Source organism: Monosiga brevicollis, genomic scaffold (assembly GCF_000002865.3).
Source record: "Monosiga brevicollis MX1 MONBRscaffold_35 genomic scaffold, whole genome shotgun sequence".
In the NCBI taxonomy this organism is placed as follows: domain Eukaryota; class Choanoflagellata; order Craspedida; family Salpingoecidae; genus Monosiga; species Monosiga brevicollis.
The window spans coordinates 112,398-125,124 of NW_001865072.1; the positions used below are offsets into that span (position 1 = coordinate 112,398).

At 54.5% G+C, this 12,727-nt stretch overlaps 4 protein-coding genes across 4 annotated transcripts in view; 1 reads left to right on the forward strand and 3 right to left on the reverse strand.

Moving 5' to 3' along the window:
* The window catches only part of MONBRDRAFT_29478 (uncharacterized protein), a gene marked incomplete at both ends in the record, with an annotated part of 4,543 nt that extends 875 nt beyond the window's left edge, over positions 1-3,668 (reverse strand). The window contains 14 exons of the mRNA XM_001749962.1: positions 83-141; positions 242-789; positions 912-1,016; positions 1,137-1,211; positions 1,317-1,461; positions 1,550-1,708; positions 1,816-2,031; positions 2,113-2,187; positions 2,336-2,399; positions 2,829-2,920; positions 2,964-3,071; positions 3,207-3,332; positions 3,422-3,506; positions 3,613-3,668. Of these exons, the coding sequence (XP_001750014.1) occupies positions 83-141; positions 242-789; positions 912-1,016; positions 1,137-1,211; positions 1,317-1,461; positions 1,550-1,708; positions 1,816-2,031; positions 2,113-2,187; positions 2,336-2,399; positions 2,829-2,920; positions 2,964-3,071; positions 3,207-3,332; positions 3,422-3,506; positions 3,613-3,668 (1,913 nt within the window). The remainder of the gene's footprint in view (positions 1-82; positions 142-241; positions 790-911; positions 1,017-1,136; positions 1,212-1,316; positions 1,462-1,549; positions 1,709-1,815; positions 2,032-2,112; positions 2,188-2,335; positions 2,400-2,828; positions 2,921-2,963; positions 3,072-3,206; positions 3,333-3,421; positions 3,507-3,612) is intronic.
* Positions 3,669-4,180: 512 nt separating this feature from the next.
* Positions 4,181-5,880, reverse strand: MONBRDRAFT_29479 (uncharacterized protein; the record flags this gene model as incomplete). Its single annotated transcript, XM_001749963.1, has 6 exons — positions 4,181-4,420; positions 4,556-5,039; positions 5,122-5,267; positions 5,350-5,451; positions 5,574-5,635; positions 5,724-5,880. The coding sequence occupies 6 exons, from the start codon at positions 5,878-5,880 to the stop codon at positions 4,181-4,183; spliced, it is 1,191 nt and encodes a 396-aa protein (XP_001750015.1).
* Positions 5,881-6,516: 636 nt separating this feature from the next.
* MONBRDRAFT_29480 (uncharacterized protein) lies at positions 6,517-9,662 on the forward strand (the record flags this gene model as incomplete). Its single annotated transcript, XM_001749912.1, has 15 exons — positions 6,517-6,595; positions 6,766-6,828; positions 7,006-7,070; positions 7,162-7,236; positions 7,383-7,442; positions 7,618-7,752; positions 7,882-7,968; positions 8,116-8,171; positions 8,251-8,335; positions 8,419-8,649; positions 8,730-8,800; positions 8,899-9,010; positions 9,120-9,199; positions 9,349-9,436; positions 9,537-9,662. The coding sequence occupies 15 exons, from the start codon at positions 6,517-6,519 to the stop codon at positions 9,660-9,662; spliced, it is 1,413 nt and encodes a 470-aa protein (XP_001749964.1).
* Positions 9,663-10,071: 409 nt separating this feature from the next.
* On the reverse strand, positions 10,072-12,655 carry MONBRDRAFT_34369 (uncharacterized protein; the record flags this gene model as incomplete). The annotated part of the gene is made up of 12 exons (XM_001749964.1): positions 10,072-10,182; positions 10,280-10,327; positions 10,409-10,506; positions 10,617-10,748; positions 10,851-10,908; positions 11,018-11,115; positions 11,218-11,394; positions 11,496-11,629; positions 11,743-11,927; positions 12,031-12,111; positions 12,296-12,340; positions 12,482-12,655. 12 exons carry the CDS (start codon positions 12,653-12,655, stop codon positions 10,072-10,074), a joined length of 1,341 nt encoding a protein of 446 aa, XP_001750016.1.
* Between the last annotated feature and the right edge of the window lie 72 nt (positions 12,656-12,727).

Below are 12,727 nucleotides of genomic sequence, written 5' to 3' on the forward strand. Positions count from 1 at the left end.
GCAAAATAACACGTGCAAGTGCCATGAAACAACAGCAGCAACAGCAACGACATGGTATCGATAGGGATTGCGCAGCACGTACGAGGCTTGGCAGCGAGTAATATGCGGGCGCAGGATGGCCGGCAAGGTACCTAGCACAGCCTACCCGCCACGCGAAGGCAAAAAAAAAAAAAAAAGAAAAAAAAAAGTGTGAGCTTTTCCAGGGAGGCAGGTGCAAGAACCACGATGTACCAATACTTACCGCGGCATCACGGTGGCTGGCGTCCACAAGAACGGCGACGAGGGTATCTTCATGACGCTGCAAGTACAGATGACACTGCGATCGTGCCTCCTCGCTGCGCGCAGGGATGTGCTCAAAATAGTGCTGAAGCCGGTCGTCCAGCGCCAATGACGGCACGCGAGAGACGCTAGGAGAAAAGGGTTCAGTCACGCGACTGCTTTGACTGCCTCGGGTGCTGGTGGCCTCGTCGGTTTCTGTAATGGTGGCCATGCCGGCGGTTGCTGGCGTGCCGGGCTGCTCAGGGCTGTAGTAGCTCAAGCTTGAAGCCTGCGAGTTGGCTGGTAGCGGCGCAGCCGTCACAGAGGCCTGACCAGGCCGCGACAGGCTGAAAGACGCCAGGCCCAGATTGAGATCCGTTTCGAGCCGGGGATACATGGAAAATTGCGACCGTTGCACATGTGATGCGTCCAGGTTGAGGTTTTCAAATGCATCCACGGGTACAGCCATGTCCTTCTCCACCGAATCAAGGTGTCGATCCTGAGCGAAGACCGTCAAGACGTGTGCATCGTCTACAAATCCCAAAGATGCACAATGTGACGAAAGCAAAAACATCGCGCGCGCCACGCGAATAGATGTTTTCAAAAGAGTAGAGCCCAGCACCATCAAACTAGTTGCGGCAGAGTTGACACACCAGCAAGACGCAAGTGGTGTGTGCCCAAGCTGACGCGCGCCTCAAAGGCGGAGGGTGTCATCTGCCGCAGAGATGGGTTGCGACTCTGGGCTCGGTTGGGGCCAACTAAATGGGGGGTCCCCGCAAAGACCGCAGGCATCAAGAAGAAGCCAGTGAGTTGCATCACAGGACCGACAACTGCTGCCATGGAAATAGCATGCCTCGAGCAGCATCGCATGTACTTACAAACATTGGCAGCCATGCCACTCTGGCTCACAAGGGGGGACTGCAAGCGGCGGGGTGAGACAGCCGGCACAAGACCTGTACAGACACCAGCCTAAGTTGAGAAAAAGCAACAAGCCAATCGAGGCACGGGCCGGCATGCGCAATGGTCGCCACGCGATCATGCACTTGATTGCTGCTTACTGGAGGTGCTGCTCGATGACGAGAGGTTGTGACGACGGCCGGCGGATTTGGGCGAGTAGGTGCGGGTTGAATGGCGGCTGGACGGGCGAATACTCGTGCTTTGCGCCGTGGGCGTAGAGGGTGAGTCCAAGAACGAAGCGTTTAGCTGAGGCCAGGCATGCAAATGAGGGGTCATGGCGGCCCGCGCTGGACCACAAGGCACATTTGCACCAAGCACTCTGCAGCCCACATACGCTGTTGACTGGGGTAGGTGTGAGCGCTGGAATGGCCGGTAGACTCTTGCGAGACAATGTCCGAGTCGTTTTGTCAGGCGTGTCAAGATCGGCCCCGCTGTTGGGACGCCGGCTCTCTTGCAGACGCTTCTCGTCCTCTTGGAAACGATAGTATCGATTCTATAGGGGAAGGCGCAGGGCAGTAGGTGGTGAATGAGGCTGAAATGCAATAAAGACAGCGGTTCGGAGGTGGTTGGCAGAGCGAGCGCAGTTGGCGCAGTACAGACATTGCTGTTGAGAAAGCCGTAGCGGTGGCAAATATTGGTTATCAGACCAGCCGCCAGCATGCGTTCGCCTAGGCGGGTAGCCTCGACCTCATCACGTGCTTGCCCGATGGTCACGAGAAGTTGCACAAACTCGCTGCCGATGAAGCAGAGCTCTGAGCGGCAGTTGGTCGCAAAGTCAACGTAGCATCTAATAAAGGGGACAGGGCCGCCACTGGCCTATACCGGGGGAGAAGGCATGACCTTGAGAGCACGGGCGCAAGTGCTGAGGGGCGGGGACAGAGAACAAGCTTGACTCACCAGCATGGCTTCGCGAATGTGGGTCGCCCGCTTGGCCAATTGGCGTCGCTCCAGCTCGCCAAACGATGTGGTAAACTATTGAGAATCACACAGGACCAACATGATGGAAAACGCTGTGAGACCCTGCCGGGACAAGACGCCTTTTCAGCGCAGGCCAGTCGGCGTCATCATGCAGAACCTCGGCAGACAACTAAGCTCGTGCCACGGGCCAAAGCTCGCGTACCTGAGGACGCAGGAAGAGCATAATGTGGTCTAAGATGGCATCAGGCAGCTGCGAGCAGACGATGCTGCGTGCAGAACAGAACGTCAGGATCAGCACGGGCAAAGGAAAAAGAACTTCACTTGCAAGCTCTGATCTGCTTGAGGGGCTGTTCGATGCCCACCTCTGTTGAAAAAGGACGGCCGCCCCTCTTATGGCGTCTTGGCTGCACAAATGGCGCACAAGCTCGGCCGTCTGAATGAAGGCGCTGTTGTGTTCCTACGAAATGCAAACGTCGTTCTCGGCCTGTGAGCAGGCATGAAGGGACTGTGGCTGAAGCAAGGCAGAACGGCCATAAAGATGGGTCGGGGTGGCGGGTGCATACAGGAGCGATGCGAAGCCGCGGCAGCGCAGGGAAGACGCTTCGGATGACGTCTCGTGGCGGGCAGACGTGGGCGAAGAGGCGTGTCAGGATCCGAGTGCACAGGGCGGAGAATTTGCTACGGTCGCCACGGACCGACTACACGCCAAAGCATGGAACAAATAGGGCCGGGGTTGTGGCTGAGCGGTGAAGCGCAAAGCTGAGGCACCAATTGCGATTGGCAGAGGCTGGCGGGACAGGCTAAGCATCAACAATCAAGCGCATCTATACCGCTTTAATGAATTCAAAGCCATTGTGGTAAAACTGGATGCCATCGACAATTTGGCGCAACTGTGAAGCAAGCGCGCTCGTGTCCATGCTCCAGTGGCCCGAGAGCGCCTAGACGGATCGAGGTGCCCGAGTGATGGGTGCGCAAGAATCAGTGCGAAAAGAACGGCAGCAGGACGTGCAAGGCTATGCGTGCACGTCGTCCAGCCAAAGTACAGCGAAAGGGCCGTGAGCGGAAGCACGTACGAGAAGAAAGCTCGAATGGGAATAAACAACGACATTGGCATTGGTAAAGCGGACAGCTTGAAGGTCGGCTCCACATAGCGTGCTGCTAAATGCGGCAAGACCCAGCAAGTTGCCGCAGTACTTGCCCTATCGGTGGCATGGCAGTACATTCATGTGCGGGTCAGACGCGAGCTGGAGGCTGAAATCGTTGCGCACAACAACAAGGGCAAGGGCACCTGATTTTGAACTGGAACGTCTTCTGGGGCCAAGAAGGTAATGACGCCCAGTTCCTTTGGAGTGTACTCGTGCGGTAGGTAGGACCTGTGCGATGGCAGATGCAGTGGAATGAGAGAAATAAAAAGGGGGTCCCCGTCCGAGCAGGCAGCCCACACGCCAGGCCATGTCTCGCCGTTGTCACTCAACGCACTTGTCGCACAGCACAAGGCTGTGCTCCAACCAGGCGGCCGCATCCAAGGAATCCATGCTTTTCCGGCACCCTCAAAACACACAACCTCGCCCACTGATCTGATCTGATCAGCACACGGCGGTCCAGCAGTCGGGCCGTCGGCAGCGTTCCTCAAACGCCCGATTCTGACGCGCTCGGTTCAAAAGCAAGAAAGACAAAAGAAAATGCATGACAAATCGCGTTTGCGTGTGTGTCTGTGTGTGTGTTACTTTCAAGCATTGCAATTTGTGTGTGTGTGTGTGTGTGTGTGTGTGTGTGTGTGTGGTCGATCATCGACTACTGGCTGCTACAGGCCGACGTTCCGAAGTTAGGTTGCAACTTGGACTGGGACACTACTCTTGTGTGTCTCTTCTGGTCTTGGTTGCCTCTGCCTCTGCCTCTTGTACTGTGTCTCTTCGCTGGCTCACTACGTTTAGTAGAGGGGCCGGGGCTTAGAAGTGGCTCGCCTGCACCTTGCTCCTTTGCTTGTGGATGGATCGGCGAGTCAAGACATGTAAATCAATAAGATAATTTGCAAAGCATGCGCCCTTCAAGAGAGCTTGAGCTCGGGGGTCGGCTGGAGCGCAGCCCAAAAGAGGATGCCGAGAAAAAGCAGGCTCGTGGGCACCGAGAGTCGGTATGCTAGAGTGCGATACCGCGTGCGAGCGTCGCGCACAAGTGGGGCCAGGACTTGGCGTGTGCGAGCAATGCCCTCAGCAGCTGACACAATAGGCTCATATCCCAAGTCGGCACGTACGGGCGTCATGTCCATAAAGTGCGTATAGCCCACCTGAGATGGGAGTGTTCAAATACCAAAAGTCAAGAACAACTGAGTGAAAGGATACACGCCAGTGGCAACAGGAAGAAGAAGAAGAAGAAGCCGTAGGGTCAAACCAAAGGGTGCCCTTGAGGGAACGGAGCACACCTTGAAAACCTCGGCGCGAGTCAGAAAGGGCTCAAAGGGGAACACGGGACCGACCAGGCGGTGAACCGCCTCGGTCGCCGTGGCCACAACAGACATCAGCCAGGTCGGCACCCACATGCGAATTCGATTGGGCAACCCAAGCACATCCTGGATAAAGAAGAAATTGTTCACGGGTTGACCATCGGCGATGGGGAACGCCTTGCCGCAGACATGTTGATCCTGCGCCAAGCATCGCTGGCCTGCCAGCCAGATGCCTTGAACCAGGTTGTCGCCATGCACCCAGTCGCAGAGCACCTCGGGGCTGCCAATGCCAAAGAAATCGAGTCCCTGGTTGTAGAGGCCGATGATACGTGGAAAATGGCGTGTCTCGTGCTCGCCGTAAATAGCGGCTGGCCGGATCGCAATCGTAGCCAGGCGACGGTTGATACCGGCAGTTGGACTATTGTTGGCAGCCAATACAAGCGCCTCGGCTTCTTGTTTGGTTCTACCACAGGCGTATGGGGCGGACAAGATGCTCCCATCAGTCTCCTGCAGTGCTCTTCAGGCGCAGACACGATGTCACCCACTTTGAATAAATGTCGACGTGAGCATCGGACGGCACATAGGGCAGATCCAGCCCTCCCGCTACGATAGGGTTGCCAGCATAAACGACGTTGTAGGTCGAGATGTACACACATGCGCGCACGTCATGCTCACGACAAGCAGCCAGGACCTACAGGCGGGGCAGTGGCAAGCACGCCAAGTCTCAACCAGCGCACATTGAGACAGTGTTTCAAGATCTGCAAAGGACCAACGTGTTGCGTGCCGGTCACGTTCACAGCGCGCACGAGGTCGCGCTGTAGCTGAGCGCTGCCGGACATGCCATACGAAGCGAGGTGGTAGACGATATCGATGCCCTGTCGATGCCGAACCGCATGATGAGCCAGCTCACTGTGCTTTTTTTTTTCGCGGAACTTGGGGCGCAAATTGCAACCTTTCAGAGTCCAAAACATCAAATGAATAAAAAGCAAAACTCAACCTGAAAGAGCTTGAGGCAGGCAGGGTCTGTGAGATCCTGTCTCACAAACTCGACGCGCTCGTCTACAATCGCAGGGGCAAAGCATACAATGTCATCGACTGGCAGGGGGCCATGCAGTGCGACCCAGTCCAGAGCCAGAAGGCCACGCACCCTCGAGTCGTGCCGTCCAATCCATGTGCCGCAACGGAAACGCCAAGTCCACCAGCGTGAGCCGAGCTGGTTCAGGCTTCTCATCCAACAGCCGCAATGCCAGCAGCATCCCCACATAGCCGCCGGCCCCTGTAATGAGCACCGAGCTTTCTGCCATGCTTAACGTCGCAGCACAACTGCTGCCTTTTCAAAAACAGAAAGGAAAAAAAAGAGTAGGAATAGGGTATCCTTGAAAAAGCCAAGTCAGTTGCGAGCTCTTTGCCCCCACTTTTGCCGTTGTCGCCCGCCGCTGTCGCCCGCCACCCTCCACCGTCTGTCTGCTGACGCGCGACTGACCGCTGAGAAGTCCAGCAGCTGTCCAACTCTGATTGAGTGTCCGCAGTTCTCGACCTTGACTGTTTTTATCTGACGTTCACATTGTGACGCAGGTCACAATAAGTTCAAGCAGAGCCACATCATGTTGCTAGTATATATGCGTTAGTTCTGCACCAGTAAAATTACGGTGATACAATAACTCAATTCATGGCTACACAAAACCCTGGAACCAAACTCAATCTGACATCCAACAGCAACACGCAAGACCAACGCGAACCAAAATATTTTCCAATTTCCCTGCAGAAGCAATGACGTTAAGCTTTATCACACTATAAAGCTTAAAAGTGTGATGCTGGCACACATGCTCTTTCACCACAGCGGTCGGTAGGCGGCATGTAAAGAACAGGTGTTGTGTTCAAAGCAGGCCATCAGCACTTTTCCATGATCGTGTGTGTGTGTGTGATCAACAAGTAGCATCATGGCCAAGCGACCCGACCTTTCCGAACGGCAGATCAGCTGGGTTCCTGCCCCGGCATCCCGTATCCTCGATGAGGAAGGTGCGTTTCCAGGCCGGCGCTTGCCCCTCACAACCGAGAAGCCCACCCGTGTCCGCCAGGTTTCACTCGACGTCGGTCATCCTCATCTCCCGCCTGTTTCGCACATCTTCACCGTGCCCGACCTTGATGCCCCTTGCTTTGCTGGCCCGCTTCGCATTTGGCTATGGTAGACATTTTTGATGAAAATGGCATTCCTCTCGTCAACGTGCTCTGCCAGCACTTCAAGCGCGAAGGTGCGTTCTATGAGGCTCGCCCGCGCACCACTTTGCCAGCAATTGGGCCAGTGTTGCTACGCCCAAGTGTTTGAATGAGTGCCTGCTTTCCTTCAAAAAGACCAAGAACAATTTTGGTCAGCGCTTCCTCACCTTGCCGCGGGTATGCGCCGCGTTGGTTCGCCTCGTCTGGTGCAGGTCGCCTGACGGATCGCGCCGCCATCCGCATTCTTGATGATGTGGCTGATGTCATGCGCAAGGAGGTGAGTCTTGCACTGGCTGAGCACCGCTCAGCACCTGACTGACTACACATGCTTGGCATGAGCTCACGATCCTTCTTGTCTGCTGCCGCAGCCCAATGTCTTGCAAGTCCCGGCCCCCGTCGTCATCGTTGGCGACATTCACGGCCAGTTTTATGACCTGATGAAGGTTTGTGGTCCTCTTCTCCCTCCCTCCCCCAGGCCATTCTCCTTCCGTTTGAACTTGCGACTCGACTCGTTCATCAGCTGTTCTATCCCTCATTACCTTTTTTTATTTTTATTTTTTATTTTTTTTATTTTTTGAACAACGTCCAGGTGTTTTCCGTTGGCGGTGATCCCGCAACAACCAAGTACCTCTTCCTCGGTGACTACGTGGTACGCCTGACGATGGCAGCGCTGTCGTGTTTCATGACCATCTTGTTGAGGCTTTGGAGCATGCCCTTTGCCTCCCTTTTGCTTTCTCTTTCTCCTTTTTTTTTCCCCCCCTGAAAGTTGAGCTTTGGAAGCTGAGTAGCTTGATTGATATGAATTGCGTGTTGTGGCCCGACAGGACCGTGGCTACTTTTCGCTCGAGTGTGTCCTATACATCTGGTCACTCAAGCTCAAGTACCCAGGGAACTTTTGGCTTTTGCGTGGCAACCACGAGTGCCGTCATTTGACCGAGTTCTTTACCTTCCAAACCGAGGTGCGTATACCATTCGTCCTGCCTTTGCATCCGCAACGATGATGTACTCCCAACGAATTGCTTGGCCCCCCACAACTTGCTCGGGACCCACGATGTGCTCGGGCCCCTGACCCACGCTGACCGTTTTAGGTCGGCTACAAGAACTCGCTCTCCGTCTATGACGCCTGCATGAACAGCTTCGACTGTCTTCCCATCGCAGCCATCATGAACAAGCAGGTGCGCTCCCCTTGGTCGTGCACCATCATATGCGCCGCTCGCCCGCCATACCCTCCCAGCTTTGAGAGGGTGAGGTCACTGGCTCATTTTTTCCCTCCCGTGCTCACTTTTCCTTCCCATGCATGCCATATGATCCCATCTGACAAGTTCTTCTGTGTCCACGGTGGAATTTCACCCGAAGTCTCCAAGGTGGAAGACATCAAGTACGTTTGCCTTGTACCACCCACTTTTGCACCATGGTTGTAACTCAATCATCTCACGGCGTTTGCGATCGCCGATTAGCTCGCTGGATCGCTTCAACGAGCCTGACGAGAGTGGCGCGCTGTGTGATTTACTATGGGCTGACCCCCACGATCGCTTCGATGAGGTCAGTCACTCCACCCTGTCACATCTGGACGTTGTTGATGAGCCATCTCACGTCTCGTTCAAACCGTTCCCTGTCGTGCTCAGGACTTGGGTGACACGGCATTCCAACACAACGAGACTCGCGGTTGCAGCTACTACTACACGCACAAGGCTGTCTGCAGCTTCTTGGAACGCAACGAGCTGCTGTCCGTTATCCGCGCTCACGAAGCGCAGGATGCTGGCTACCGCATGTACAAGCCCAATCCCTCAACAGGCTTTCCCTCAGTCATCACCCTCTTCTCCGCACCAAATTATCTCGACGTCTATGGCAACAAGGTGTGTTCCATGCTGTCCCGCGGCCACAAATACCGGCCCAGGAGCATCTGGTGTCTCATTGCTCCCCATTCTTGCCACAGGCGGCCGTCATGATTTACGCCAACAACTCCATGAACATTAAAAAGTTTTCCGCTTCTGAACACCCTTACTGGTATGCCTAGCTTTTCTCCGCCTAGCTTTTCTCGCATAGCCCTTGGTACATGGTCTTCCTCACCTGTCGCCATTCCCCCTACCTTAACCGCGCCCCAGGTTGCCCAATTTTATGGATGTGTTCACCTGGTCCCTTCCCTTTATCGGTGAAAAGACGACGGAAATGCTCGAGCATCTCATGAACGTGTGCAGTGCAGAGGAGCTGGCACAGGTATTGGATTCGTTTTACCCTTGCCGACAAATTGCGTGGTTCTGTTTGTGTGCCTCTTCTTCTCTCTGCTCTACTTCTTCCTTACCTTTGACAATGCCTGCCTTACCAGACTAACACAGAGGTGGATGAACTGGCTGACAAGATGAAGAAGGCTATGTCGCGCGTCAAGACCCGACGCCAATCCTACAGGTTCGCATCGACATCGCGCGATGCCGATACCTCACCTCTCGATCCGACTTAGCGAACCGACTCATCATCTATGAACGTTGATTTTCTTGCTTGCCTTCTTCTTCTTCTTCTTCTTCTTCTTCTCCTTCTCTTTCCGTTCTCTTTTATAGTGAGGTGAACGAGCTGAACCGCAAAGCCCTCAGCATGGCTGGTGCCGCGAGCCCGACTGGCGAGGCTCCCTCGGAGGAAGTCATCGAGGTATGCATTTTCGTTTCATTTCTGCAAAGTCTCTTGGAGGTTGGACACAAGCTCACGCCCAGCTCACTTCACCACACCCTTCTCCTTTGCTGCATGGCAGACGGCCAAGCAAACATTCGAGGGCGTGCGCAGCCTGGATCGTGCCAACGAGTCCCGACCTCGTCGCGACTCAGTCAACAAGGCTCGCGTCTTCCGACGACGCCAGACTCTCGAGCAAGTCGAATAGGCAAATTGGGCGTAGAGACCCGTTGTGGGGGCGTGCCGTCTGTTGGGTGTTGGCATGCAGTGTGTCTTGGCGTTGTATTTGTCGCTGTTGAAATGAAAGTCCTTTTTTTTTTTTTTTTTTGTGCGTGCCACTGCCTCGCTTTGTGGCTCTGCTCGCCCCTCACACTTTCTTGAACGACTCGTGATGCATCCGTGTCCAAATCATGGGGTGAAGACTCTGGTGCGATGCACATGCTGATCGCCCTTGCCATTATGGCTTTGTATGCCAAAATCGAGTGACGCATGTCTAACAATTGACATTTTCAATGCACGTGTGAATTTTTCGAGCCAGCACCATCATTGCTCAACACCGATGTTCTCCTTTTCGGTTATCTTTTTTTTTTATCGACATGTTCCAAACGTCCAATGCATCAAAAGTATCGACCAAACTGATGTGAGATCCACTTGACCCAGGGCTTGACCTTCTCAGCACCTTCGTGGCTGGGCACTGGCGTGCTGTCCTCAAGCAAGGCTTTGGCCTCCTGCAATGGTGCATGAATGGGTTTTGCGTAAAATACAATATTGAGCAATCACGTCGAAATAGGAAAAGCATTGAAGGTCGTGGAAGGCTGATCCCACCTGATTGAAGGCCTCTTGTAACTCAGAGTTGTTTGTTGCCATCACCAGCTGCAAAGCAAGACCAGTTGGCTTGATCATGGGCACAAGTACACAGAGATCAAGTCAGAGGAAGGGAAGGCGCAACCGGACCTGAAACTCAAGATCAAGTTCTTGCGACCGTAGTCCAAAGTTTGACGAGCCGATGGTGGCCAAAACCACGCGATTCAAAGCATCAAAAACGTGGAGACCTATGCGACCACCCTCCACAAAATCGGAGGATTCAAAGTGAATCAAACGCTGCGTACATGCGCTCGCCATTGTTGGTACATTTCACTGCCGCGCATGGCTTTGAACCCACCTTTGGCATGAAAGGTCCAGCCCTCGTGACGCCATTGGCGCACGTCCAAGTTTGTTTTTTTACAAGCAGCCGCTGCGTCCTGGAACCCATGAAGCAGATGCAAATAGGCGTAGGGAATGTGGCCTTTGGCGCCTGACATGCCCAAAGGATCAGGGGTGGGGGTGGTGAGACTTTTGTGCGACTTGAGGACAGGAAGCCTAAACGCGGGCGTGTATGTCTTGCTGCAAGACTGACCTCGAGCACCCAGAAATCCGTTTGCTTCAAGGCTGGCACACAGGACTGTGACAGCACCCTGTCATGTCCAATGAGCCCATTGCCAGACCACGCTCGTGAGCTCCAGTTCGAGCTGTGGCGGATACACGGATTCGAGATGGCGTGGCTAGGCTCCATTTTGCTCGTACCTGGTGAGCCAAAAGCATTTTCTGGTAGATGGGGCTGAGATTGAAATACCCTGTGGAAAGCTGAATTCGATGCTCGGACCGAAGGACCTGGCTCAGTTCTGATCATGGCGTCGAATCGGTGATCGATGAGTGCGTGCTTGGCGCACGGAGCAGGATGATACGGTGAAGATGTGTCGCGGCTTGATGCAGGAGTCTTCTACCTTGAGAAAAGACCTGATCGTAGCGAACGCCGTAGTAGCCCATCTGCAAGACAGGGGCCACAACGGCCATGTCCGTGGCTGCCAGATCGAAGAGCTTCTTCTTGGCTTCGCTGGCATAGTTGGCAACCAGGCGCCCCAAATCTCGCTGCATACCTCGGACGTGCCGTTTCACATCCTCTGTGGTGATCCCAGGCCAGTGGTGATGAGACGAGCAAAGAGAGGACAAAAAAAATATCAAAGGGGATGCGTTTGATAGGGAGCACTGCGCGGACGCTCACCTGCTGGATGGGCCTTGGTGTAGCGCGATGGGGTGATGGAGCCGTCAGCACGGAGGTACAACGAGTGACGGCTGACGGTGGCAATGATGTCAGCGCAAAAAGATGCTAATTGCTCATCTTCAATCATCACATAGCTGATTTAAAGGTTGATAAAGGCCCCACGAAAAGAGCAGGGAGAATACCATGAGCCGTCACGTCAGCCCTGAGCAAAATAGGCAGTATAATTTCATGTGTGCTCTATGCGTACCGATCCACGCGTTGCGTAAAATATTCTTCCTGGAGGTTTGCGCCACTGATAATCACCTTGTTGTCGACAACGTAGAGCTTCATGTGCTGCAGGCCCATAATTTCGTTGAGAGGAGAGCGGAGCAGCTGGCGTGCGACCGATCGCAATCGAGGAGTGTGGTACAGGGCACAGCGCCCTTGCTCGGCCTGTCCACAGATGGCACAATAAGAAAGGGAGTGGTCAACAAGTGAGCCGAGTTCATGATCATGGCAAAGCAAGTCCAAGCAGGTCGTTTGAGCAAATACACACGAGATGCAGCAGGGCTGTGGCGCTGCTTCGGCCCTGGGCATCGACGCGAGTTCCGCGAGTGTAGTCGAGTAGAAAGCGCAGCTACATCGCAGATTATGTGTGTGTGTGTGTGTGTGTGTGTGTGTGTGTGTGTGTGTGTGAGGTGCAAAGCACGATGCTGCTCAGCCGGATGAAGTTGTGCGGCTCAATATCTGCGGCAAGACAGACGCGCGGGCTCATTGCAAAAGGGGTTGTCTGAGCCAGAATACACATGATCGGTACGTACGCGAAGGTCGGGTTTGGCCGCGGCGCGTTCGGTAATAGCGTCAATCTAGCGCAAAGAAAACAAGAAGAGTAAACCATTGTAAGCCATTGCAACAAAGCCCGCGCGAGGCCTGAGCCGACGACAAGGGCGGTTCAAAGCTTGAAAAATACATCATCAGTTTCGTGACCTTGCATGAGGTGTGCTCACCAGCTTTTGCTCCATGGGGCCTACGCCCATGTAGAGTGTGGCAAACTCGATGCGACGCTGCGCAGAGCGGACGTTGTCCAGCAGTGTGTTGTAAAACTCGTCCGGGGAGCGCAGGACGCGTACATTGGCCGCAGGAACTTGAAAGGCAAGCGGCTGGCGGGCCAAAAAGTCCATCATGCCCGTAGCAGAAGCCGGTGCTGACCCCAGCGTGCCGGACGACCCGCAAGGGCCACCTACTGAACTCTG